This window comes from Equus caballus, chromosome 2 (assembly GCF_041296265.1).
Source record: "Equus caballus isolate H_3958 breed thoroughbred chromosome 2, TB-T2T, whole genome shotgun sequence".
In the NCBI taxonomy this organism is placed as follows: domain Eukaryota; kingdom Metazoa; phylum Chordata; class Mammalia; order Perissodactyla; family Equidae; genus Equus; species Equus caballus.
Genome location: NC_091685.1, coordinates 44261169 through 44287104, shown reverse-complemented (window position 1 = coordinate 44287104; position 25936 = coordinate 44261169). Strand labels below are relative to the sequence as shown.

Here is a 25936-nt window from a genome sequence, read left to right as displayed (position 1 = left end):
CTAGGAAAAGGCCGGAATAGTGAGCTTCTGGGCAGGGCCAGTTGAAGGAACCAACTGAGACACTGTTAAGGGAATAAAAAGAAAGCCACAGACTGGGAGAAAATATTTACAAAACACATATCTGATAGAGGACTTACATCCAAAATATACAAAGACCTCTTAAAATTCGACACTAACAAACAACTCAAAATGAAAATGGGCAAAAGATCTGAACAGACTCCTCAGGAAAGAAGACAGACACGTGGCAAACAAGCAGATGAGAAGATGCTCCACATCATATGTCACCAAGGAACTGCAAACTAGAACAACTAGATACCACTGCACACCTAGCAGAATGGCCAAAACCCAGAACACTGACACCCCAGTGCTGGAGAGGACGGGGAGCAGCAGAAGCTGTCACCCATTGCTGGTGGGAATGCAAAATGGTGCAGCCACTTAGGAAGACAGTTAGGCAATTTCCTACAAAACTAAACGTATTCTTTAATCCTATTCTATATTCTATTAATTATATAAAAATAAATGAAAAACTTAGTAGGTACGTGGGAGCAATTAAAAGTAAAATCAGGGGCCTGCCTGGTGGCGTAGCGGTCAAGTGTGCACGTTCCACTTTGGTGGCCCAGGGGTTCACCACTTCTGATCCCGGGTGCAGACCTATGCACAACTTGGCAAGCCATGCTGTAGGATGCATCCCACATATAAAGTAGAGGAAGATGGGCCCAGATGTTAGCTCAGGGCCAGTCTTCCTCAGCCAAAAGAGGAGGATTAGCAGCAGATGTTAGCTCAGGGCTAATGGTCCTCAAAAGAAAGAAAAAAAAAGTAAAATCAAGTCAAAAAATTATCATTTGGTATGGCTGAAATAAGAACACTACTAATCTGTTTCAGATAACATGGGTCAATTAGGCCACTTCAGGCTGGCCTGTGAGTGGCCTCCCCCTGTAAGAGCCTGGCTTTTATAAGGCACATGACAAGGTGGGGCCAGCTGTCATGAAAGGAAGCATAGAGTATCAGTCAAACAGGATCTAGTTTCCTGAGACAACAAAGGGCACCAAAAGGCAATTTAGCTGTTAAAGTTCTGAATTCCAAATACAAGCCTGAAATTCTGATCACCAATTACAATAGCAGGGGTTGGGGGGTCCCCACACCAAGCTGGGTGTCCTACGATTCAACTCAATTCTGACTCTACTTACCCCGAGATAGCACCAGATCCCATAGGTTAAGGGCTCAGTCCTATAAGACTGTCCCTGACTTCAGATGCCAATCACAAGTCCAGGTTGTCACCTGTGCTTCTGACCAACCGGCTACGGATAAAGTTCCAATGACCTCCTCCCTAGGTTGGATAAATTTGCTAGAGTGGCTCACAGAACTCAGGAAACCCGTTTACTTGCCACATTACTGACTTATTACAAAGGACATTAAAGGACACAAATCAACAGGCAGCTAAAGAGGACAAAGGGCAAGGCTTGGGGAAGGGGCGCTTGTCCAGGCTCACCCTCTGCCGCATCTCCACGTGCTCACCAACCTGGAGGCTCTCTGAGCCTGGTCCTTTTGGGTTTTTATGGAGGTTTCATTACCTAGGCACGACTGATTAAATCATTGGCCACTGGCAATCAATTCAACCTCTAGCCCCTCTCCCCTCCCGAGAGGTCCCAGGGGGCTAGGACCAAACGTTCCACCCCTCCATCAGATGGTTGGTTCCCCTGGCCATCAGGCCCTATCCTTAGATGTTTCCAAAAGTCTCCTCATTAACATAAACTCAAGTGTGGCTGAAAAAGGTTTGTCATGAATATCAAGACACCTTTATCACTCTCAAAACTTAGGAAATTCCAAGGGTTTTAGGAGCTCCGTGCCAGAAACATGGATGAAGACCAAATATATATTTCTTATAAAATAAATATTTGTGACCTATAAATTGTTGATTTATACTTATAAATTTGTACTTTTTATAAATTTGCACAATTTCCTGCCCCATAGAAATTTATACTTATAAATCTCAATATCACAAAGCCACAGCTGAGTGAACACAGCACCAGACCAGCGAAGAAACACACAAGTGAAGAAGTGTGGCACTTATTGAAAATGAGGGCCATCCACCGTCACTCATCCCGATCAGTTACAAGGCTAAAGTTTCCACCCACTAAGTGCCCAAAGGTAATGGAATCTTTAGCTGGTTCACGAGGCTGGAATTCAAAGCCTGGAGACTTTTAATAGGTTAGAGAGGGACAGCATGTGTCTCCAGTGTGCCCCTGCTGGTGGCAGCGGTGCCAGGACAGGCCAGGTCAGGGCAGAGAGACCAGATCCAACCCCCATGCGTTTTCCAGCCCCCATTCCTCAGGTGACAGCAAAGCACACACGCCAGGTGCCCTTCCAGGACCCACCAGGCAAGTTCTATGGGGCAGGTACTGTAGGGTCTTCTCCCAGACCCAGGGGAGGGCTTGCGGGCCCATGCCCAGCGAGAGCCACACCCTGGCATCAGGGCACTCACTTTCATCTCGGCACCTAAGGCTCAGACAAGCTCCCAGCCTTATGCCGAGTTTGGGAGATACATCTCACCTTAGACTCTTAAACCCACACGTTCATAAGCCAAAGGTAAGCAGCAGGCCATTTTCGGGGCAGCTGGTGGGTGAGAGCTGTCTCCATTGCCCACCTCCTCCCTTTAGCAGCATTTGCCCCTGGTCAGGGCAGGTGATGAGGCACAGAGAGCTCGTCAGACCTGGGGTCCAGTGCCCACTGTGCCGAGCTTGTGCAAGTCACTCCTGCCCTCAGTTTCCCCATCTGTAAAACAGAGGTAATTCTGGTGCCCCCAGGGCTGCAAGCTAACCAAGTGAGCATGAAGGGTCCAGCAGATGGGAGACAGGGCAAAGTCTCGGAATGTGGGCGCTGCCTCCAGGGCACAGGGCTGCTGCCCTGCCAGCTGCTGGGATGCTATGTTCCACAACACCTCAAGAGCGTGGGAAAATTAGCTTTGCAAAAGCAAGTCTTTCGTCCTACTCTTCAACTCCCAGTCTGAGAGCTACCTTCCCAGTCTAGATTAAAATTCTGATTTGCCTCACATTTCTGATGCCCAAACAAATGTGCTTGCAGGGCGCTGGGGCAAACTCAAGGGCATGACGGTTACATGCAACCTCCCAACTCTGGAGGTTTTAAACATGCCTTAGAAGGCCACAGTCACGCCTGCTGGCCCCTGGCCTGCCACACACCTGAGCCTCTGGGCCCCAGGGCCTGAAGGTGAGGAATTCAGGGCACAGGGGGTTTGCGCTGCCTGGCATGATCCTGGAAGGGACTCCAACAGGGACCTGACCCACAGGAGGCTTGGACAGCAAGAGCCTGCCACCTGCCACAGGACAGGCTGGTCACAGAAGAAGGGGGGCAGGGGGCAGCAAGGCCACCATGGGGCAGGGGTTGGTATTCAGGGAGGGGGAGTGGGAAACAGAGAGATGTAGACACCACACACAGACCTGAAGAGGTGTGGCCAAGTCCTGCAAGGAAACCACACATATGAGAAGCACTCCATGTCCCGTAGGGCAGGATTTTTACTGCCACTCACGGACTTTTGGTTTCTGTCTTCAAGGTCAGAGAGCAATGACTTTTGCAAGGAAGAAGTGTGGGTGAAGGTCAGGAAGTGTGTGGTTTCAGCCCTCCAACAATCAACCTATGATCTTGACAAGTAATTCGGCCTCTCAGAACCTGCCTCTCACTTTATAAAGAAGGGTGTGTCCACATCAAAAGAATGGAGCTCGATCCCTACCTCACACCATAAATGTAAGCGCTGAAACTGTAAAACTCTTCAAAGAAAATATAGGGATAAAGCTCTGTGATCTTGGATTTGACAGTGGTTTCTTAGATATGACAACAAAAGCACAAACAACCAATATATATACATGTATTTATTATTAAATATATATTATTAAAAGTCAGACTACATCAAAATTAAAAAACTTTTGTGCTTCAAGAGATAACATCGAAAGTGAAAAGACAACCCAGTGAATGGGAGAAAAATCTCTGCAAATCATATATCTGAGAAGGGACTTCTCTAGAATATAGAAGGAACTCTTACAAGTCAGCAATAAAAAGACAAATACATCTAACCCAATTGAAAAACAGGCAAAGGACCTGAACAGACAATTCTCCAAAGATGTACAAATGGCCAATAAGCACATGAAAAGGAACTCAACACCATTACTCATCAGGGAAATTCAAATCAAAACCACAATAAGATCCTACTTCACACCCACCAGGATGGCTATAAACAAAAAGAGAGACAATAACAAGTGTTGGCAAAGATGTGGAACCCTCTTACACTGCTGGTGGGAATATAAAACGGTGCAGCCACTTTGGGAAAACATTCTGGCAATTCCTCAAAAGATTAAACACAGAGTAACCATATGACCCAGAAATTCCATTCCTGAGTGAGCTGTTTTCACACACACCACCTGACACAAAATGTGTGGGTTTTTTCCTTACACCAACCAATTTTCTAGCTCTCTGTCACCAGCTGAGTGTCCTACAATTCAATGCAGTTATGATACTAACAGCCCAGAGTTAGCACAGACCCTACATTTAAGGGCTCAGTCCCAAAAGACTGACACTATTTTGGACGCCAGTCACAAGTCCCGGGCTACTCATACTTCTGACCAACCAGATATAAATCGGGGGTCCCTGTGACGCCCTCCTCAGATTGGATAATTTGCCAGAGCAGCTCACAGGACTCAGGAAAACACTTTACTTATGTTTACCCGTTTAATATAAAGGCTACAACTCAGGAACAGCCAAATGGAAGAGATGCCCAGGGGAAGGTATGGGGTGGGGGTCAGGGTATGCAGAGTTTCCATACCCTCTCCAGGCACGCAGGCCTCCCAGCACCTCCATGTGTTCAGCAACCCGGAAGCTCTCTGAACTCCACTGTTCAGGATTTTCATGGAGGTTCCACTACAGAGGCAGGAAGCAAGACTGATTAAGTCATTGGTGATTAACTCAACCTCCAGCCCCTCTCCCTGGAGCTGAAAGTTCCAACCCGCTAATAATGCCTTGGTCTTTCTGGCGCCCAGCCCCCAACCTGACTGCCTAGAGGCCCCCAGCCACCAGCCATTTCATTAGCATGGAGAAAACACTCATCACTCTGGGATTCCAAGGGTTGTAGGAGACAAAGCCCAAATATACATTTCTTATTATTCCACACTAGGTATATACTCAAGAGAAATAAAAACATATGTCCACACAAAAACCTGTACAGGGATGTGTATACTACTATTATGCATAATAGCCAAAAGGTGGAAACATGGCAATGTCCATCAACTGATGAATGGATGAACAAAATGTGGTACATATGTACAGTGGAGTACTATGAAAGAAACACTGAGACATGCTACAACGTGGATGAACTTGAGAACTGTGAGGCATCAGAATTGGCCGCCCCAAAACGTGTCTCTTTGCCTTGATTATTTTTAAGAACAAAAGACTGTGAAAGAACCTTTGACCTTCCTTCTAACCGCCTAAAAGAATTTAAGATAGGGGCTGGCCCCGTGGCCGGGCGGTTGAGTTCACGCACTCGGCTGCAGGTGGCCCAGTGTTTCGTTGGTTTGAATCCTAGGTGCAGACATGGCACTGCTCATCAAGCCACGCTGAGGCGGTGTCCCACATGCCACAACTAGAAGGACCCACAATGAAGAATATACAACTATGTACCGGGGGGCTTTAGGGAGAAAAAGGAAAAAATAAAAAAATCTTTAAAGAAGTCTATTCAAAAAAAAGAATTTAAGATAGAAGGCCTGTTCCAGGAAGGAACTAATACAATAAGATAACTGTAGCGTAATGTAAAATGTGTTTCTTGGGTCACATTGTCTATAGATTATGCAGCAAACACCTGCTTAACAAACATTTGCTTTTCCATCTCCACGTAAATTGTCTTCCTCCTCTTTGAAGCCCCAAACCACTACCCCCAACATCCTCCTTTGTCTTTAGCTGAAGATAGTATTTAAGGTGGCAACTTCAGCCATTCTGGCGAACTACTCGGTTTTCCTGGGTTTCTCCCATGTACACGTTATTAAATTTTGTTTGATTTTCTCCTGTTGTTCTGTCTCATGTCAATTTAATTCTTAGACCAGCCAGAAGGACCCAGAGGGTAGAGGAATAGTCTTCCTCCCCTACAGAACATTATGCTAAGTGAAAGAAGCCAGGCCACAAAAGCCCACATCACATGATTCCACTTATTTGAAATGCCCAGAATAGGCAAAATCTATAGAGGAAGAAAATATATTAGTGGTTGGTGAGGGGTGGGGGAAGAATGGGGAGAAATGGCTAAAGGGTATGGGGTTTCTTTTGGGGTCATGAAATGTTCTAAAATTGATAGTGGTGATGGTTGTATGACTCTGAATATACTAAAAATCACTGAATTATACACTTCAGGGACGAAACATATGGGATGTGAATTATATCTCAATAAAGCTGGTACAAAAGCGGGGGTTGTATATGCCCACTCAACAAAGTTTCTGTCAAGTTGAGAAGAAAACACACAAAAGTCACTGTAAGCAGAACAACACTGCATTGCTGAGGATTAGCCGATCGACGAGGACAGCTCCCCTGGCCCCCCAGACGCCTGCCGGTACAAAATCACAGTTCAACCCCCAACCCAAGGGGAGAGCACACACCTGCGTCCCAGAACCCTTGGCAGCGTGTGCACAGGGAGCAATGTGCCAGCACAGCTGCTAGCACACAGGTGCTTTGATCTCCACACCTGCCTCAAGCCCTCATGACGCCAGCTTCCCAGAGCCCAGGGCCTGCCAATCCTTAGCCCACCTCCTCCAACAAAGCTGGGTAGGGTTCAACCAGCCTCTGGTGGAAAAACATGCCAGGTCTCCACTGAGGATGAATACATAAGTGGGTACAATCTAACAAAAGATGCAGGTCACTGAATACCCAGTACCCACTGCCCACTCCAAAGAATTTCCAATAAATCCTGAATCATGTGGCCCACGGCCCTGCGGCAGACTGCTCAGTTTTCCCGACAAGCTTGATGTCAAGGGTGGAGACGGCATTGCTGTGGGCACGGAAGTGTCCCTGTCATCCTACCTTGCAGTCACACACGGTTCAGACAGCAGATCAGACTTGGTTCCAACAGTCCAGATGGAAGCCCAGCATCTCTCCCTGGGCCCCTTGGAGCTCCTGGGCACCAGATACTTCCAAGCGGCTGCCGATCTGCTGAGCCCACGGAGGCAGAGAGCCCAGGGAAGCAGCTTCATCCCGTAGTGAGTGATGGGCCAGACTGCTTACCCAGTTGCCGGCCAAGACTTAGCCGCCCCTGGTCTGTCTCCCCAGAGCCCTCCCTACCGGAAGTAGCAGGTCTCTTTTCCCAGCAGCCTCTCTGTGGAACTACCGCTCCTCCCATCAATCCACAGTCAAGCTGACAGCTCTCAGAGAATGCTTCTCTGTTAGCCCAGTAATGGAAGGAATGCATGACTCGGCCTAAAGTCATACAGCCTGGCTCTCTCATAAGCAAAGGAGACAGGAGGTCAAGGACAGGGCCACAGCCTGTCCGATAGTGGGAAAAAAATGGGTGGGGCTGTGAGCAACTATTAACAGACCTAAAGGGAGAAATTGACAGCAATACAACAATAGTAGGGGACCTCAACACCCCACTTACATCAATGGATAGATCATCCAGACAGAGAGTCAACAAGGAAACAGTGGCCTTAAATGAAATACTAGACCAGATGGACTTAATAGATATATATAGAATATTCTATCCAAAAATAGCAGAATACACATTCTTCTCAAGTGTACATGGAACATTCTCAAAGATAGACCAAATGTTGGGAAACAAGGCAAGCCACAATAAATTCAAGAAGATTGAAACGGGGGCCGGCCCCATGGCTGAGTGGTTAAGTTCATGCACTCTGCTTTGGTGGCCCAGGCTTTCACCAGTTCGGATCCTGGGCACAGACATGGCACCACTCATCAAGCCATGCTGAGGCAGCGTCCCACATAGCACAATCAGAAGGATCCACAACTAGAATATACACCTACGTAATGGGGGGGCTGGGAAGAAGAAGAAAAAGAAACGACTGGCAGCAGATGTTAGCTCAGGTGCCAATCTAAGAAAAAAAAGAAGACTGAAATCATGTCGAACATCTTTTCTGACCACAATGCTATGAAACTAGAAATTAACTACAAGAAAAAGATTGAGAAAGTCACATATATATGGAGACTAAACAACATACTACTGAACAATCATTGGATCAATGAAGAAATCAAAGGAGAAATTAAAAAATATCTGGAGACAAATAAAAATGAACACACAACATACCAACTCTTATGGCATGCAGCAAAAGCAGCACTAAGAAGAAAATTTACAGCAATACAGAGCTACCTCAACAAACAAGAAAAATCTCAAATAGGTAATCTTAAACTACACCTAACAGGACCAGAAAAAGAAGAACAAAGCCCAAAGTCAGCAGAAGGAGGGAAATAATAAAAATTAGACCAGAAATAAATTAAATAGAGACTAAAAAAACAATAGACAGGATCAATGAAACTAAGAGCTGGTTCTTTGAGAAGCTAAACAAAATTGACAAACTCTTAGCCAGACTCACTAAGGAAAAAAGAGAGAAGGCTCAAATAAATATAATTAAAAATGAAAGAGGAGAAATTACAATGTAATTTCTTTCTAATTACAGTGACATTAAAAGGATCATACACCATGATCAAGTGGGCACAGGGGCGCAGAGATGGTTCAACATCCACAAATCAATCAGTGTGATACAACACATTAACAAAATGAGGAATGAAAATCACACAATCATCTCAACAGATGCAGAGAAAACATGTGACAAGATCCAACATCCATTTATGATACAAACTCTCCATAAAATGGGTATAGAAGGAAAGTACCTCAACATAATAAAGGCCATATATGACAAACCCACAGCCAACATCATACTTAACGGTGAAAAACTGAAAGCTAGCCCTCTGAGAACAGGAACAAGACAAGGGTGTCCACTCTCACCACTCCTATTCAACATAGTACTAGAGGTTTTGGCCAGAGCAAACATGCAAGAAAAAGAAATAAAAGGTATCCAAATTGGAAAGGAAGAAGTAAAACTCTCGCTGTTTGCGACATGATTCTCTATATAGAAAACTCTAAAGAATCCACCACAAAACTATTAGAAGTAATCAACAACTACAGCAAAGTTGCAGGATACAAAATCAACTTACAAAAATCAGTTGTATTTCTATGAACTAGCAGATAGAGAAGTCAAGAATACAATCCCATTTGCAATCGCAACAAAAAGAACAAAATATCTAGGAATAAACTTAACCAAGGAGGTGAAAGACCTATACACTGAAAACTATAAGACATTATTGAAAGAAACTGAAGAAGACAGGGAGAAATGGAAACATATTCCACGCTCAGCCTGGTAGCCTAGCGGTTAAGTTCAGTGCACTCTGCTTCAGCAGCCTGGTTCAGTTTCAGGCACAGACCTACACCACTGGTCTGTCAGTGGCCATGCTGTGGCGGTGGCTCACATACAAAAAGAGTAAGATTACTAACAGATGTTAGTTAAGGACGAATCTTCCTCAGGAAAAAAAAAAAAAAGCTATATCTCCTCATTTAAAAAAAAAAGATATTCCATGCTCATGGATTGGAGGAATAAACATAGTTAAAATGTCCATATTACCTAAAGCAATCTACAGATTCAATGCACTCCCAATCAGAATCCCAATGACATTCTTCACAGAAATAGAACAAATAATCTTAAAATTTACATGAAACAACAAAAGACCCCAAATAGCCAAAGCAATTCTGAGAGAAAAGAACAAAGCTGGAGATATCACAATTCCTGACTTCACTACAAAGCTATAGTAATCAAAACAGCATGGTACCGGCACAAAAACAGAGACACAGATCAATGGAACAGAATTGAAAGCCCAGAAATAAAACCACACATCCATGGACAGCTGTTCTTCGACAAAGGAGCCAAGAACATACAATGGAGAAGAAAAGTCTCTTCAATAAATGGTGTTGGGAAAACTGGACAGCCACATGCAAAAGAACAGGTGTAGACCATTATCTTACACTGTACACAAAAATTGACTGAAAATGGATCAAAGACTAGAAGGTAAGACCTGAAACCATAAAACTCCTAGAAGAAAATATAGGCAGTACACTCTTTGACGTTGGTTTTAGCAGCATCTTTTCGAATACCATGTCTACTCAGGCAAGGGAAACAAAAGAAAAAGTAAATAAATGTGACTACATCAGACTCAAAAGCTTCTGCAAGGGAAAGGAAACCACGAATAAAACGAAAAGGCAACCCACCAACTGGAAGAAAATATTTGCAAATCATATATCTGACAAGGGGTTAATTTCCAAAATATATAAAGAACTCATACAACTCAACAAAAAAAAACAAACAACTCAATAAAAAAATTGGCACAGGATGTGAACAGACATTTCTCCAAAGAAGATATAGAGATGGCCAATAGGCACATGAAAAGATATTCAACATCACTAATCATCAGGGAAAGGCAAATCAAAACCACACTAAGATACCACCTTACACTTGTTAAAATGGCTATAATCACCAAGACAAAAAATAACAAATGTCGGAGAGGTTGTGGAGAAAAAGGAACCCTCACACACACTGTGGGAATGCAAACTGGTGCAGCCACTATGGAAAACAGTATGGAGATTTCTCAAAAAATTAAAAATTGAAAGACCATACAATCCAGCTATCCTACTACTGGCTATTTATCCAAAGAACATGAAATCAACAATTCAAAGAGATTTATGCACCCCTATGTTCACTGCAGCATTACTCACAATAGCCAAGACGTGGAAGTAACCCAAGTGTCCATCAACGGATGAACGGATAAAAAAGACGCGGTATATACATATACAATGGAATAACATATATGCACACACACACACACAATGGAATATTACTCAGCCATAAAAAAAGAAAAAAATCATTCTATTCGCCACAACATGGATGGCCCTTGAGGATATTAAGTGAAATAAGCCAGACAGAGAAAGACAAACATCATGATTTCACTTATGTGGAAGATAAACACATGGATAAAGAGAACAGATTAGTGGTTACCAGAGGGGAAGTAGGTGGGAGGTGGGTGAAAGAGATAAGGGCCACATGTGTATGGTGACAGATAAAAATTAGACTATTGGTGGTGAGCACGATGCAGTCTATACAGAAACTGATATATAATAATGTACACTTGAAATTACACAATATTATAAACCAATAGACTTCAATAAAATAATTTATATAGATAAATAAAATAGGCACATTTTATTGTATGCACATTATGTCTCAATAAAGTTGATTTTAAAAAAGCATAATGATAATACAGTTATCTCACCTTAAAAAAAAAAACCTAGAAATTCCTTAACACTATTAACTATCAAGTGACTATTCAAGTTTCCCCAAGTATCTCATAAATGTTTTAAAATCTGCATTTTGTAGATTTTCTTCTAAAGTATAATTTGCACGTAGGAAATCTGCAATTTGTAACAAGCTTCCTCAGTTATTCAGACGTAGGTAGTCCACCGGTGAGTTGACCCCATAATTTGTCCCCCCCCAGGACACCTCTGAGAGTGGAGGAAAGTGGAGGTGGAGGCACACAGTGTGGTCACCCCACCCAGGCCCCAGCTGGAGAAGCTACGCCCCACAGGAGAAAGGAACTTCTGGCCCGACAGAAACCAGGGAGCTGGTCAGTTGTGGTGCCAAGTCAAGGGCGATGCCAGGCTGCCTGGCTCACTTAGAGGGCAGGCTGGACAGTAAGCGAGCATAGCCTTCCCTACCACAGGCTCTCTGGGCTGCAAAGACTGCATCTTCACCCAGGGCCCCCACATCCCAGCAGGAATGGAGCCAGCGCTGTGTGTTGTTTTATGGACTGTTCCAGAACACTAGCTCTGAGAGTGATTTCTGTAAGTCAGATTCTGTTTCTATTAATTACACTATAAACCCAAAGACAGAGCCACAAGGGGAAAAAATTCCAACCCTATAACATACTAAAATTCAGGTCCATTCCACTAATATTTGTTGGCATATCTACTAGACGCCAGGCACTTTTCTAGGCACTCACGGTACAGCAGTGAGCAAAGCAATCACCAACCTCCAGATACTTCCCAGTAGATTTGCATCTAACAGCACGGAAGGAAGAAAACCTTGTAGACCTCACACACCTACCTACAAATAAAGGATTCCAAGGTTATCTGCCCTGGGCAATGTCCACACCAAGGTCCACCTCCACAAGCTTAGTTGTTTAAGAGCTGACTGCAGTCCCCAGAGAGCTTCTGAGCTTCCCTCAGGAAACCCTTCCCCCAGAGGCCTACCATGAACACCGGTTTGTTAAATTCCTCCATGTACCACACTGTCCCATAAGGTAGCCACCAGCCACAGGAGCTGTCTACATTTACATTTAAATAAATTACAATGAATGCAATTAAAAATTCAGTTCCTCCGGATCTGGCCACATTTCAAGCACTCAATGGCCACTTGTCATTAGTGGCCACCATGTTGGACATGGAGCATTTCCATCACTGAGGAGAGTCCTAGTGGACGGCACTGTTCCACAATATCATACTCTCCAACAACCTGTCACACAACATGTCTTTCAACTTTGCTTGGACAGTCAGGCAGCTGACTAGGGGCCCACGCTGATACCACGATTAAGCCTTACAACCAAATATAAGCCCAAGCTTGGGTGAGCAGTGAAAAAACCCCAACAATGGAGACACCTGGCAGAGAATAGGCCACCAGTCATCTTTGGCTCTCTCCGTCAGTCAAGATCCAAGGCCGACCTTGGTCAAGTCTGTTTTGTTTTTTTTTAGGAAGATTAGCCCTGAGCTAACATCTGCTGCCAATCCTCCTCTTTTTGCTGAGGAAGACTGGCCCTGAGCTCACATCCGTGCCCATCTTCCTCTACTTTACATGTGGGACGCCTACCACAGCATGGCTTGCCAAGAGGTGCCATGTCCGCACCTGGGATCCGAACCCGCAAACCCCAGGCTGCCTAGAAGTGGAACGTGGGAACTTAACTGCTGCGCCACCGGGCCAGCCCCTGGCCAAGTCTTTAACCTCTAGGAGCCCCTAAGGGTCCTTCCAGGTCTGACATTCTAAAACTCTGAGTTCAACGAGGAAAAAAGTAATTTGCTACAAAACATTAATTAACATTACTCAAAATAAACCAAAGGAAAAAATGCCCTTCTGAGACTTTAATGCTGTCCCAGAACCTGCACCTGTAGGGCTGGCTCAAAAGGAGGGGAGAGCGGCCCACACTGGCCCGGGCTGCCCGAAGTTCAAGCTCCCAGGGTAAACGGGTCCCTTGGCCAGCTCCCGTTTATCAGTGCCTGGCACTGTCAAAGGTTTTCATCCTCACAGCAACCCTGAGACAAGCAATATTATCATCTCTGACTCACAGACCAGAGAACTGAGGCCCAGTGAGGCAAAGGACCGTGCCAAAAGCCACACACCTGCCTGCGAGAGGCAGAGCTGGGATTTGAACCCAGGCTGTCTGCCTCCTGAGACCGTGTCCCACTTTTCAGACAAGAGTTTCTGTTTACTTACAATGTGCCAGCCATTCTGCCAGGCACTAGATGTGCTTTCTTTTCTTTCACAGTCAGAATAACCCTTAAGAAAATGGGGGCACAGAAAGGTCAGGCAGCTAACGAGAGGCAGCAGCTGAATTCACACCCAGGCCTGGGACTGCAGAATCAGCTCTAACCACTGCCCTCTCCAGCCTTTACAGCCCCTATCCCTTCAACACATCCTTCCCAGTCAAGAGCATGTGACCACTCTTAATTGTCTAGGCTGGTGGGCATTTGGGGATCCTCTCCCTGCTGGACTGGGAACCCGCTAAGTCGGGGACCTAATTTTCTGGGTTGGTGTCCCTCCCTCATGGCGCTTTGCTCCTTGGAGGTGTCCAGTGAAACTGGTTAAATTCATGGGATTAGCTGTCCTAGGCCAGGAAGCTCCTCTTTCAACACAGGGTGTGGGCTCAGATGTCCTTAAGGGCTCCCCACCCTGGTGTGTCCACTGTCCAGCGTCCTGGGGTTTCTCTGGGCCAAGTCCTTGTGACCATGGCCCTCATCACACCCACCCCTGGCAGTCATGCTGGGCACCTGAGGCTAACCTCAGCCAGGCATCCTGCCCAAGTGTCCCACGGCCAAGGCAGCTGCTCAGAGACTACATGCAACTGTGAATATGCAAGAAGCAGCCCAGTAAGCAGGGCAGGTAACGAAAAGCACATACATATAGGTTTGCGCACACATGCACACATCTAAAGTTATCCAAAAATCTATTAACTGTTAGAGGCTGGTTTTAAAAAAGATAATATGTATAAACTGGTTATTCACCACCCTGATGAAGCAAATAAAAGCCCAGCCTTCCACGACTAGACTGAAATCAGTATCTTCTTTTGGCAGGTGAGTGCAGTGGAGAGAACACAGGCCTGGAGACAGAAGACCTGGCAAGGGCTGTCCCCCCAGGTCTTGTGGCTGGATGATCTTGCAGAGGCACTGGGTCTCCTGGAACCTCAATTTCCTCCTCTACCAGTGTGAGTGGTGGAGATCCCTTTCGTCCTCCCTACTGGGGCAAACCAAGAGAGATGAGAGATGTACCAGCCCTTTGCAAACGATGGACCCCAAGGTCACCCAGCCAACAGCAGGCAGAGCCTGAACCAAGGACCTGACTCCAGGCCCATCTGTCTCCAAATATCAATTCCTTCTATTATTTTTGCCCCAGGATCTTGAAGTGGGTGGGGCCTAGACAGCCACACAGCAAATAATAAAGCAAATGGAATAAGGCGCCCCCAAAGATTTCCTCTCCCAAGAAAAGTCAACACTGACCTTGAGCTCAGGAAAGGACTTTGACTAGTTCAGAAACCGGGGTGGGGTCAGGGCACCCCATTGATCCAGCACTTGAATGCCCACCCTTTGCATGGAAATGTCAACATCCACAGGAAACTAAACTGGCTTGGATCCAAGGTCAGTGTGATGCCCAACCTCCAAATTTGTGGAACCCGCCCCCAAACAAAAGTCAGCTCTTACTCTTAGTGGTGCATCACGCAGGACAGGCCCTGTTGCAGGCCCCAGTGCCCGTACGGCCTTCCCAGACTTCTCGTCTGTACTTAGCTCATGTTCAAACACCAGCGTGCCTGCTTCCGGTTCTGCCCAAGGAAACAGAGAGTAACCTTGAGGCTGCCCTCCCCTCTCCGGTGGGAAACGAGCCAGCTCACGATCTCCTGCTTCCTCTGGGGGCCTCTATCTACCCCAGCGCCCGTGGAGGGAAGCGGGGGTAGTTCGCTGAGAACAACCCCTTGCCCCCATTGTGTAAGATGCTTCTGGGTTCAAGGGACCATTCCCTCTTAGCAGTAAACTGTTAGAAGGGAAGAGTATTTTCTGTTCTTCCCTTTAACACTCGGCTCCCCGCAGAAACCGAGGCAGTGCACTGAAAAGACTGGACATCTGCAGCCCTCGCCCACTTGGGCATCCACGGATGGGCTTGCGGGGCTCCGGCCGCCGCCCAGCGAGCTGGTTACCTGCGCCCCACATCTCAGGGGATCCAGCGGACTTTGCACCACCGCTTAAATAACGAATTGGGGGCTCAGAAGAAAGTGGGCTGGGGCTCCAGCGCGCTCGGGCACCGGGCAGGGCGGAACTGAGCAAGACGCGGGGGGCTGCGCTCCGACCCCCGCCCGAGAAGGGCGCGGCGCCGATTCCTTGCGCAAACGGCCTGCGTGACCGCGGCGCCGCCCCCGGGATGCGCCGGAGGCCGGGAGGAGGCGCGCGGAGAGGCAGCCGGCTCTGCGACATCCGAGGCGCATCCGGCCGTGCCCAGGAGGCTGCAAGCCCGAGGTGACCGGCCTGGGCCGGGCGGGGACGAGCAGGGGCGGGGGGAAGGCCCGGGCGGCGACTCAGCATCCTGGCCGCGCCGCGCGCCCCTCTTACCGGCAGATCTGGATGGCGGACGGGGTCTCGGCGGCGGGGCCCGACATGCTGGCGGCTGCGGCGGCGGCAGGCGGCTGAAGGAGGGCGCAGGTGTCCGGCAGGCCGGGCGCGGAATGAATGGGCCCGGGCGGCGCCATGGAGGGGGAGGGCGGAGGCGGAGCCATGGCGCCGGCGAGGCGGGGCCCGGGCGCCGGCGGCGAATCGAACGCGGCCTCCTGCGCGGGCTCCTCCCCTCGCGCCCCGCCCCGCCCCGCCCCCCGGCCGCGGCCTGCTCTCGCGACGACTGTTTCTGGCGGCGGCCGGGGGGCCGCTTCCAGAAGGTTCGGTGGCGGTTGGGCGGCGCCGGGGTGGGCGGCGCCGGGGTGGGCGGCCGCGTGGGTCACTGGGCGCGGCGGATGTTTGTGTGGGGCGTTCCCGCCGCCCGCGCCCAGCAGCTTGCATCGCCCGGCGCGCCCACGATGCGTTGTGGCGGGTGTGCGGCAGAGGGGCCTGCGGGAGTCGCCGCCCGGGTCTCGGCTTCTAAAATCAGCCGCGAGGGGAAAGCGGGGGCGGTTTCCCGTAAACGAGCGTTCATTCATGGCCGAGCTGCTGTGTCGTTCTCGCTGGGGCACGTGGGCGCGTGAAGCGGGGAGCCGGGCGGTCAGGCGGCAGCAGCGCACAGCTGCCGAGTTGGGCTGGAGAGAAGCGAGGGACGGGGTCTGCCTACACTGCCCGCAGCAAACCGCCTCGGGGTTATTGCAGAGGTCTCCTGGGGGTGCACGTGACGCAGTGAGGAGCCCTAAGGATGCTGATCTGTGCCGTCGCACGCCGCCTGCCCCGCTCTGGCGTCCAGGCCGAGTCAGGGTCACAGAATCTACCCAAAAAACACGAGGAGGGGAAAGATGACCTCCTCAGTGTGCCGGAATTACAGAGCGCTTTTTACTCCATGCGACTTTTCAGTCATAGGGAGATTTGACTTTTTCCAGATTTTTTTAAATGAACATAAATTGCTTTAGTAATCATATTTTTAAAAATCAAATGCAACCGACGGGACTCAAGCTCCCCAGCGCAATTTGAAAACCCCGTTATACTAAACTAAATAGCCGTGAAGGAACGGTGCCTCAGCCTGTCAGTCCTGCATTGCTGGACCATGGAGGCAGCCCACCACGTGTCTGTAAGTCCCTGGAACAGAGCGGCCAGCCCAGATCACGACTCTCCATGGTTTCAAGATTACTACACTAAAAATTTCGTTTTCTTGCGTGAATTAAATCGATGCAAACATCAAGGGTCACCAAGACTATTTCACCACGGCCACTTCCCAATATAGGTTCCGAAACAGATGGGTTTCTTATGGTGGGACCCAGGAGCAATAGCCAGCTTTGGAGCCTTAGGCAAGGCAGTTTCCTTGTCTGTTAAATGGGGGTAATAATACTCACCCTCCTGACCTTTAGGGAGATTAAATGAGGTAATGAAGGTAAGGAGCCTAGCACATGAGTAAATTAGGGCCTTTCTTCCTCTTTGTTCTCACTTTCCCTACTCAAACATCCTGTTTCTCTCAACAGCCCTTGCCAGACAGTCAGTGCAATGGAACAAGGATTTACTGAGCCCCCCACCCCATTTGTATAGTGGGCACATCACCCTGAGAGTTGGTCACCTTCCCGTCTTCAAATAGCTCAAAATCTGATTGGGAGACAAATCCAGGACACAAAAAGCCTGGCTCCTGCCACGTGCTGGAGGAAGTTCCAGCATGACTGAGGGATGGGGCTGAGTGGTTCAGGATTAAAAAGCCTGGTCCTTCCCAGAGGGCGGCAAATAAGTGATCTGGAGCAACATCTGTACTTTCGCGAAAGGATTTGGCTACCCTTTGGCCCAAGACAGCATCTGTGGACACTCTCCATGTGACAGCTCCTCATGGGCAGAGGGAGCCAGGGAAAATGACAGCTCAGCCTGTATGTTATTGTGCCCTGTGCTATAGAGAGACAATGGTGCTCCCGGATTAGCCACTTGTTAATTGCCAGTTGTTTATGATGGTGCCCTGTTCTCAGGGATAGCAGCTGGAAGCCCCATCTCTTAGCAAAAGCATCATGAGTTATTTTTGCTATAGTGCTGGGGGGTTTACACTGACCTCTCACCTTATGTAGTCTCTCACCTTCCCATTTTAGATTTTTTTCTACTTTCTCAAGCTGCTGGACCATTTCTATCCCTCTCTTTCAGCAAAACTTCTCAAAAGAGATGTTTATGCATACACCCTCTCTCCTCTTCCCCCTTTCCATTCTCTTTTGAACCCATTCCATTCTGATGGTTGTCTCTACTGCTCAATTTATCGAGGTCACTAATTCCTTGTAAGTTGCTAAATCCAATAATCCGTTGTCAGAAGTCATCTTACTTCTCGACAGCACCGAGCACACGTGATCCCTCTCTTCTTGAAACACTTATTCCTTGCCTTCCGAGACAGCACACATGCCCACTTTTCTGGCCATTCTGCCCAGCCTGCTCTGCTGGTTCCACCTCACCTCCTTCCTCTCAAACTTGGGAGAAGCCCAGAGCAGTGCTTAGACTCTTGAAGTCAATCCAATCTATTCAACGACTACTGCATATCTCCAGCCCAAACCTCTCCCTAAACTCCAGACTCGTCTGTCCTCTTGCCTGGGCCACACGTCACTCCCATCGTGTGACAGGCATCTCACACTCTCTCAGAACTTGCTCCTCTCTCAGTCTTCCCATCTGAGCATGTTACACTCCCTTTCTTCCAGTTGCTCAAACTAACAACCTAGTAGTCATCCTTGATGCCTCTATTTTTCTAACACCCCTCATCCAACCCACTGGCAAATCCTACCAGCTCTATGTTCAAAATAAGTCTGAAATGTCATCGCTTCTCCCTGTGGCATTCAAGAACCTCCCTGCACCTGCCCTCATCCACCGCTCTCTTCTTGCTCACTTGGCTCCAACCACTCTGACCTCTCTGATGGTCCTTGAATATTCCCTGACCACTCTTTCCTCAGCACCCACATGGCTCACCCCATCACTTGTTCAGGTCTTTGGCCAATATCACCTTCTAAACAGGCCTTCCCCGGCCATCCTACCTGAAGTTGCAGTTCCTTAATATTCCCTCTCCCCCCTGGTTTACTTTTCTCCTAAGCACTTAATACAATTTAACACATATTTGACTGATCCATTTATCTTATTTCCCCCAACTAGAAGTATGTTCCATGAGGGCGGAATTTTTTTGCTATTTTGTTCATTGCTGTATCCCAGGCTCGAGAAGAGTCCTCGCACATAAAAGTCGCTCAATAAATGTTTTACAGATGATTGCGTCAATTGAGGTTTACCAACAGCAACATATTTAACAGCAGCAGATATTTAATTCATTCGATTTAATTTGCATACTCTGGGAGCCGGCCGGTGGCCCAGCGGTTAGGTGTGCACGTTCCGCTTTGGCGGCCCGGGGTTCGCCAATTCGAATCCTGGGTGCGGACGTGGCACCGCTTGGCAGGCTGTGCTGTGGTAGGCATCCCACATGTGGAGTGGAGGAGGATGGCTCAGGGCCAGTCTTCCTCAGCAGGAAGAGGAGGATTGGCCACGGATGTTAGCTCAGGGCTAATCTTCCTCAAAAAAATAATTAAATAAATAAATAAATAATTTGCATACTATTTCTTTGGACTAGAAATATTATCCACAAATTGTCATAAAACTTAAATATATTGCTTAAATAATTTCTTCAAATTTTTATGGAAAGATACTTAATAAACTGTTGACATTGCTAACCTTTAGGGGAAAAGACTAGGGGGTAAGGCCTTTATTTTTCATTTGTATATTTTTGTACCATTAACGTCTAACCACTCATCTCTTTTATTCGGTTTTCATGTCACTATGGAGGGTCGGATATGAAGCTATAGTAACTCTTACACACTGATGGTGGGAATATGAATTGGTACCACCTCTTTAGAAAGTAACTGAAAATAACTACTACGGTTGAAAATAGCCATACCCTTTGACCCAGCAATTCCACTACTAGGTATATATCCTATAAATTGAGCATGAGTGCACCCAGGCATGCTTCAAAGAGGATTCATAGCAACACTGTTTGTGATAACCCCAAACTGGAAATAACTCAAATGCCCATCAACAGTAGACTGGATCAGTAGATCATAGTATGCTCATCAGTGGAATCCCAGATAGTCACGAAAACCAATGAACTTCAGTAAGACACAAGGAAGAATCACAATGTTGAGGGGGGGAAAGGAAAATCCAAAAGAAAATATACAGTATGAAGCCATGCAGACAAAGATCTAACACTCTATTTGTGCTGTTATCAAAAAGATAAGAGATAAGTGTTAGAGAGGATGTGGAGAAAGGGGAACCCTTGTACACAGTTGGTAGGAATGTAAATGGGTACAGCCACTATGGAAAACAATATGGAGGTTCCTTAAGAAATTAAAAATAGAACTACCATATGATCCAGCAATCCCCCTTCTAGGTATATAGCCAAAGGAAATGAAATCATTATCTCAAAGAGATAACTGCACGCCCATGTTCATTGCTGCATTATTCACAATAGCCAAGGTATAGAAACAACCTAAGTGTCCATCAACAGATGAATGGATTAAGAAAATGTGGTGTGTGTATATATACAATGGAATATTATTCAGCCTTAAAAAAGAAGGAAATCCTGCTATTTGCAACAACAGGAATGAACCTGGAGGGCATTATGTTAAGTGAAATAAGCCAGACAGAGAAAGACAAATACTGCATGGTATCACTTATATGTGGAATCCTAAAAAAAATGTCAAACTCATAAAAACAGAGTAGAAAAGTGGTTGCCAGGATTGGAGGTTGGGGGAAACAGGGAGAGGTTGATAAAAGGGTACAGACTTTCAGCTATGAGTGAGATCTGAGGCTCTAATGTATAACATGGTGACTATAGTTGATAACACTGTATTATATAATTGAAATTGCCTAAGAATAAATAAATAAATAACTCTATTTGTTAGGAAACATAAATAGGTGGTAAAGCTATAAAGAAAGACAAGGAAATGATTATCACAAAAGTCAGGATATTGGGTCCTTCTCAAGGACAGGGAGAGGATTGTCATCAGGGAGGGTGACATGGGGTGGGGAAAACCGGGGAGTATTAATGCCTCCTCTCTTGACCTGGGTGATGGTGTACATGTTTGTAATTATTTTTTTACACTGTACATATATGTGTTGTGCATTTTGGGGTCTGTTATACACCACGACTTAAAAAACAAATGGTGATGGGGACGGCCCCATGACCGAGTGGTTAAGTTCGCACGCTCTGCTTCAGCAGCCCAGGGTTTTGCCAGTTGGAATCCTGGATGCGGACATGGCACCGCTCATCAGGCCATGCTGAGGCGGCATCCCACATGCCACAACTGGAAGGACCCACAACTAAAAAACATACGCAACTATGTACCAGGGGGCTTTGGGGATAAAAAGGAAAAATAAAATCTTTAAAAAACAAATTTAAGGGGCCGGCCTGGTGGTGTAGCAGTTAAGTTCCCGTGTTCCACTTCTTGGCGGCCCAGGATTTGCCAGTTCGGATCCCAGGTGTGGACATGGCACTGCTTGGCAAAAGCCACACTGTGGTAGGCGTCCCATGTATAAAAGTAGAGGAAGATTGGCATGGATGTTAGCTCAGGGCCGGTCTTCCTCAGCAAAAAGAGGAGGATTGGCGGTGATTAGCTCAGGGCTGATCTTCCTCAAAAAAAAAAATTTTTTTTAATGGTGTATCTGGGAAGTGGAATTATGGGCCTTTTTTTTCTTTCTTTATATTTTTAGGGTAATAGTGATTTTAGTGGTTATGGGCGTGGACTCTGTAGTCAAATTCCTGCATGCATATTGTATCTTTACTATGTATTAGTTGTGTGGCCGTGGGCACATCACCATCCACTCTGTACCCAAGTTGCTCCATCAGTAATGTAATCGTGGTATGTGAAGATAGAATAGATAAGGGATTAGAAGCAACGAGTATTCTAAAATATTAACTATTAGTTAACTCCATTAAGCATAATAAATTTCATTTTTTAAACTGAAAATTTTTTTCTTGCATAAGCTTGAATTTCTGACTCATAGCTATGAAAGAGAAGAGGCCTAATGAACACAGAGTATGTTCTCTGTATGTATGAACCCACAACTGCCTGGTGCAGAGCTGAGCACCGTCCACCTGACCCACACCTGGGCAGGGGTGAGGCAGAGGCAGGACGAGGCCAGCTGCAGATCCCAGAGAAGGGCTCCCGTCACTGCTCACTGAGTCCTTCACACGGGAGAGCAGGGCCTCCGAGTAACCCAGGGACCTTCCAGCAAGCCTGTGCCAGGAGCACATTAAGACTACCCCTGGGGCCAGCCTGGTGCTGTAGCGCTTAAGTTCACGGGCTCTGCTTTGGCAGCCCAGGGTTCACTAGTTTGGATCCAAGGTGCAGACCTATACACTGCTTATCAAGCCACACTGTGGCAGATGTCCCACATATAATGTAGAGGAAGATGGGCATGGATGTTAGCTCAGGGCTAATCTTCCTCAAAAAAAAAAAAAAAAAAAAAAAGACCACCCCTTGGGGAGCCTCGGCAGACTGGCAGAGTCAAGAGAACTCCAGAGGCTGAGGTGGACAGGCAGCAGGATGTAGGAATCTGAGCAAGGGCACCACGCCCTACTGCAGGAGCCTTGCTCCAGGCTGTGTGGCCTTAGATGAGCTCTTAATCCATCTGTGCCTCGGTTCTCTTCTTGAGAAAAATGGGAAAATGATAGTATCTGCCCCAGTGGGTTGCTGGAGGGAGTTAATGAGTTGGTATTGGAAAGCCTGGAACAGCGCCTAGTGCAGAGAAAGGGCACCAGACAGCTTTGTGAACCAGCTCGTGAAGCCAAACAGCCCCCGGCCCGGGGGCTGCAGAGAAGGTTCGCCCAGTGAGTCAGACTGCCAGAGCATTCCAATCGGAGTCCAGGGAGAAAGCTCCAACTAGTTTGTACAAGATTCGTACCAGAGAAGGACACTGCAGGATTCTCCGGGGCCCTCCACGTCCTCCTGGGTGCCAGGCATAGGATGCAGCCAGGAGAGGGGGCTTTTACTGTTAGTAATATTTAGCTGTTTTACTAAAGACTTGTGTTTCTCCTTTTCAGAGATGCGGGACGCTTCGTGATTATGCCTCTTGTCCGCTGAATTGAGTGGACAAGGCCCTCGGTTTGTTGCCAGCAGGAAACATAAACATGGCAAGTGTAGCCTTCCTTTCACAAAGGGACATCTCAACTCGAACTTCGGAGGCTGCCTAGAGAATACATCCCATGAGCTCATTTGTACCCCACTCCTAACACCTTTAAAATCAAGCCCTGGGGGGCCTGCCGGTGGCGCAGCAGTTAAGTTCAAACGTCAGTCTCTTGGCGGCCCGGGGTTCCCCGGTTCGGATCCCAGGTGCAGACATGGCACTGCTTGGCAAAAAGCCATGCTGTGGTAGGAGTCCCATGTATAAAGTAGAGGAAGATAGGCACGGATGTGAGCTCAGGGCCAGTCTTCCTCAGCAAACAGAGGAGGATCGGCAGTAGTTAGCTCAGGACTAATCTTCCTCAAAAAAAAGAAAAAACAAATTAAGCCCTGCGGGCCAGCCCTATGACTAAGGGGTTAAGTTCCTGCACTCTGCTTCCGTGGCCCAGGGTTTCACTGGTTCAGATCCTGGGCACAGACATGACAACACTTGTCAGGCCACACTGAGGCGGCATCCCACGTGCCACAACTGGAAGGACCCGCAACTAAAATATACAACAATGTACTGGGAGGGTTGGGGAGAAAAAGCAGAAACAAAGAAAAAAAAAGATTGGCAACAGTTGTTAGTTCAAGGACCAATCTTTAAAAAAAGAAAAAAATAGGGGGCTGGCCCCGTGGCCGAGTGGTTAAGTTCGCACGCTCAGCTGCAGGCGGCCCAGTGTTTCGTTTGTTGGAATCCTGGATGCGGACATGGCACTGCTCATCAGACCACGCTGAGGCAGCATCCCACATGCCACAACTAGGTGGACCCACAACGAAGAATATACAACTATGTAACGGCGGGGGCCTTTGGGGAGAAAAAGGAAAAAAATAAAATCTTAAAAAAAAAAAAAAATCAAGACCTGGGGCTCTGACTCCAGAATGAACCACTCCGAAGAAACCTAAAACTAATAAACGACCCATTTGAAAGCAGGACCCGTAATCCAAGAGGGCAAACCAGGAGCAAATGGGTCATTATATGGAGAAGAAAAACACCCATGAGTTTATAATAGACTGACCTTCCAAATGAGGCATTTTGAAATCATGTCTGTCACTTTAGGTGGATCAACTTTAAAGTAGAATTAACAGGTACACCCTGGCGCCTGCACATGGCCTGGTTAGCGAAAGAGCTGCAAAGCGCATCTCTGGCCCCGGAGAGAGCGGCGTCCCTTGTAAGCCTCCGCAGGCTGCGTCTCTCGGTCTGAAGCTCTCTGGCTCCACCTAGCGGCTGAGTGAGTTCCCAAACGCTCCACCCTTCCCTCTGCAGGCCCCAACCTGGGCTCCGCGCCCTGAGACGTGGCTAAAAATCAGAATAAATTTTACCTTGCTCAAACTTACACCAGGCCCCCGGTGATTACAACAAAAGCCACGCAGAGTCCGGGTAATTCTGTTTTTCTCACATATATGATAATGTGCGAGATTATCTGAGGTGTAATTATATGTTTCTTAAGAGCCCTGGAGAAAAATGATGTTGATTTCATGCATCAACTAATTGCTGTTTTGAAGAACCAAGGGTCTTTATTTGCTAGAGATGCTTAAATCGAGCTCCAGACGCATGTGTGAGTTGTGAAGAACCCCGAGAGCAGCACCACTCCCAGCCCTTCCCCAGGAGAGGCCAGAACCTGGCACTTTGTGTCCAAAAGTGACCCTGTTCTCTGTCAGTCCCCAGAGAAAGGCCTGTTTTCTATCCAGGCTCCTGCCTGGTGAGAGATTTTGGTGAAACCTTCAAATTCTCATCTAAATGCCCAGATGACTCAGAGAACAGAACTGCTTTTTTCCTCAGCAGTACAGTAACACATGGTGGTTGGTTTTTTTTTAAGATTTTATTTTTTCTCTCCAAAGCCCCCAGGTACATAGTTGTATATTCTTCACTGTGGGTCCTTCTAGTTGTGGCATGTGGGACGCCGCCTCAGCGTGGTTTGATGAGCAGTGCCATGTCCGCACCCAGGATTCGAACCAACGAAACACTGGGCCGCCTGCAGCGGAGTGCGCGAACTTAACCACTCGGCCACGGGGCCAGCCCCCACATGGTGGTTTTGAGGTCAGTGTGAATGTCCCTCAAGGGGGTAATGGGGAGGCTAACTAGTTTGGTGAAGAGGTTATGATGAAGGGACCCAGAAGCCTAGAGCATGGCCCCACCGCCAGGCACCTCCCAACTGTGTGGCCTTAGATATGTTCCTTGACCCCTCTGGGCTTCAGTTTTCTCACCTTCAAAATACAGATAATGATAGTACTTACCTTGTAAGGTTTTTATGAGGATTAAATGAGTTAACACATAAAAATCATTGAGAACAGTGTCTGGCGTACAGGAAGAGCTCAATAAATGGTAGTTGACATTATAACTAATTAATGATTATTATTCTCATGCAACCAACAAATATTTATTGAGCATTTTATATGTACTAGGCCCTATGCTAGGCACTACCATTACCTATGGTACCACACAGGACAAGAACCGTCTAGATATTTATAGGTAAAGCATGCCTGCAGGAAAATGCACAAATCATAATTGCACAGCTTGATTGATTATCATAAAATAAATACAATTAAATAAATACCATGAAAGCCAGCCCCAAGATCAAGAAAGACAACATCACTAGCACCCCAGAAGTCTCCCTCCCACTCTCTACCAGGCACGGGCATCCGTCTTCTTTAAAGGTAATCACTATTGACAACATCAGTAGGCATGTAACCATAATTACTGCGTGTAGCGGTAATCTGTTCATCTTTGTTGCTATGTGGTATT

General features: G+C 47.1%; 1 protein-coding gene across 3 annotated transcripts in view; it reads right to left on the bottom strand.

The window, feature by feature from the left end:
• ACOT7 (acyl-CoA thioesterase 7) overlaps positions 1-16215 on the bottom strand; it is a 116904-nt gene extending 100689 nt beyond the window's left edge. Inside the window, exons 1-2 of one of the 3 annotated variants that reach the window (XM_070254077.1) lie at positions 15962-16178; positions 15062-15180 (exon numbers count right to left, since the gene is read on the bottom strand). Coding sequence is in view for 1 of the 3 variants with exons in the window: in XM_023635891.2 (XP_023491659.1) it covers positions 15962-16125 (164 nt within the window). In the remaining 2 variants the exon portion in view is untranslated. Of the gene's footprint in view, positions 1-15061; positions 15181-15552; positions 15820-15961 lie in introns of those variants that run through there. The other 2 variants (XM_023635891.2, XM_070254080.1) reach the window with 2 other exon arrangements.
• Between the last annotated feature and the right edge of the window lie 9721 nt (positions 16216-25936).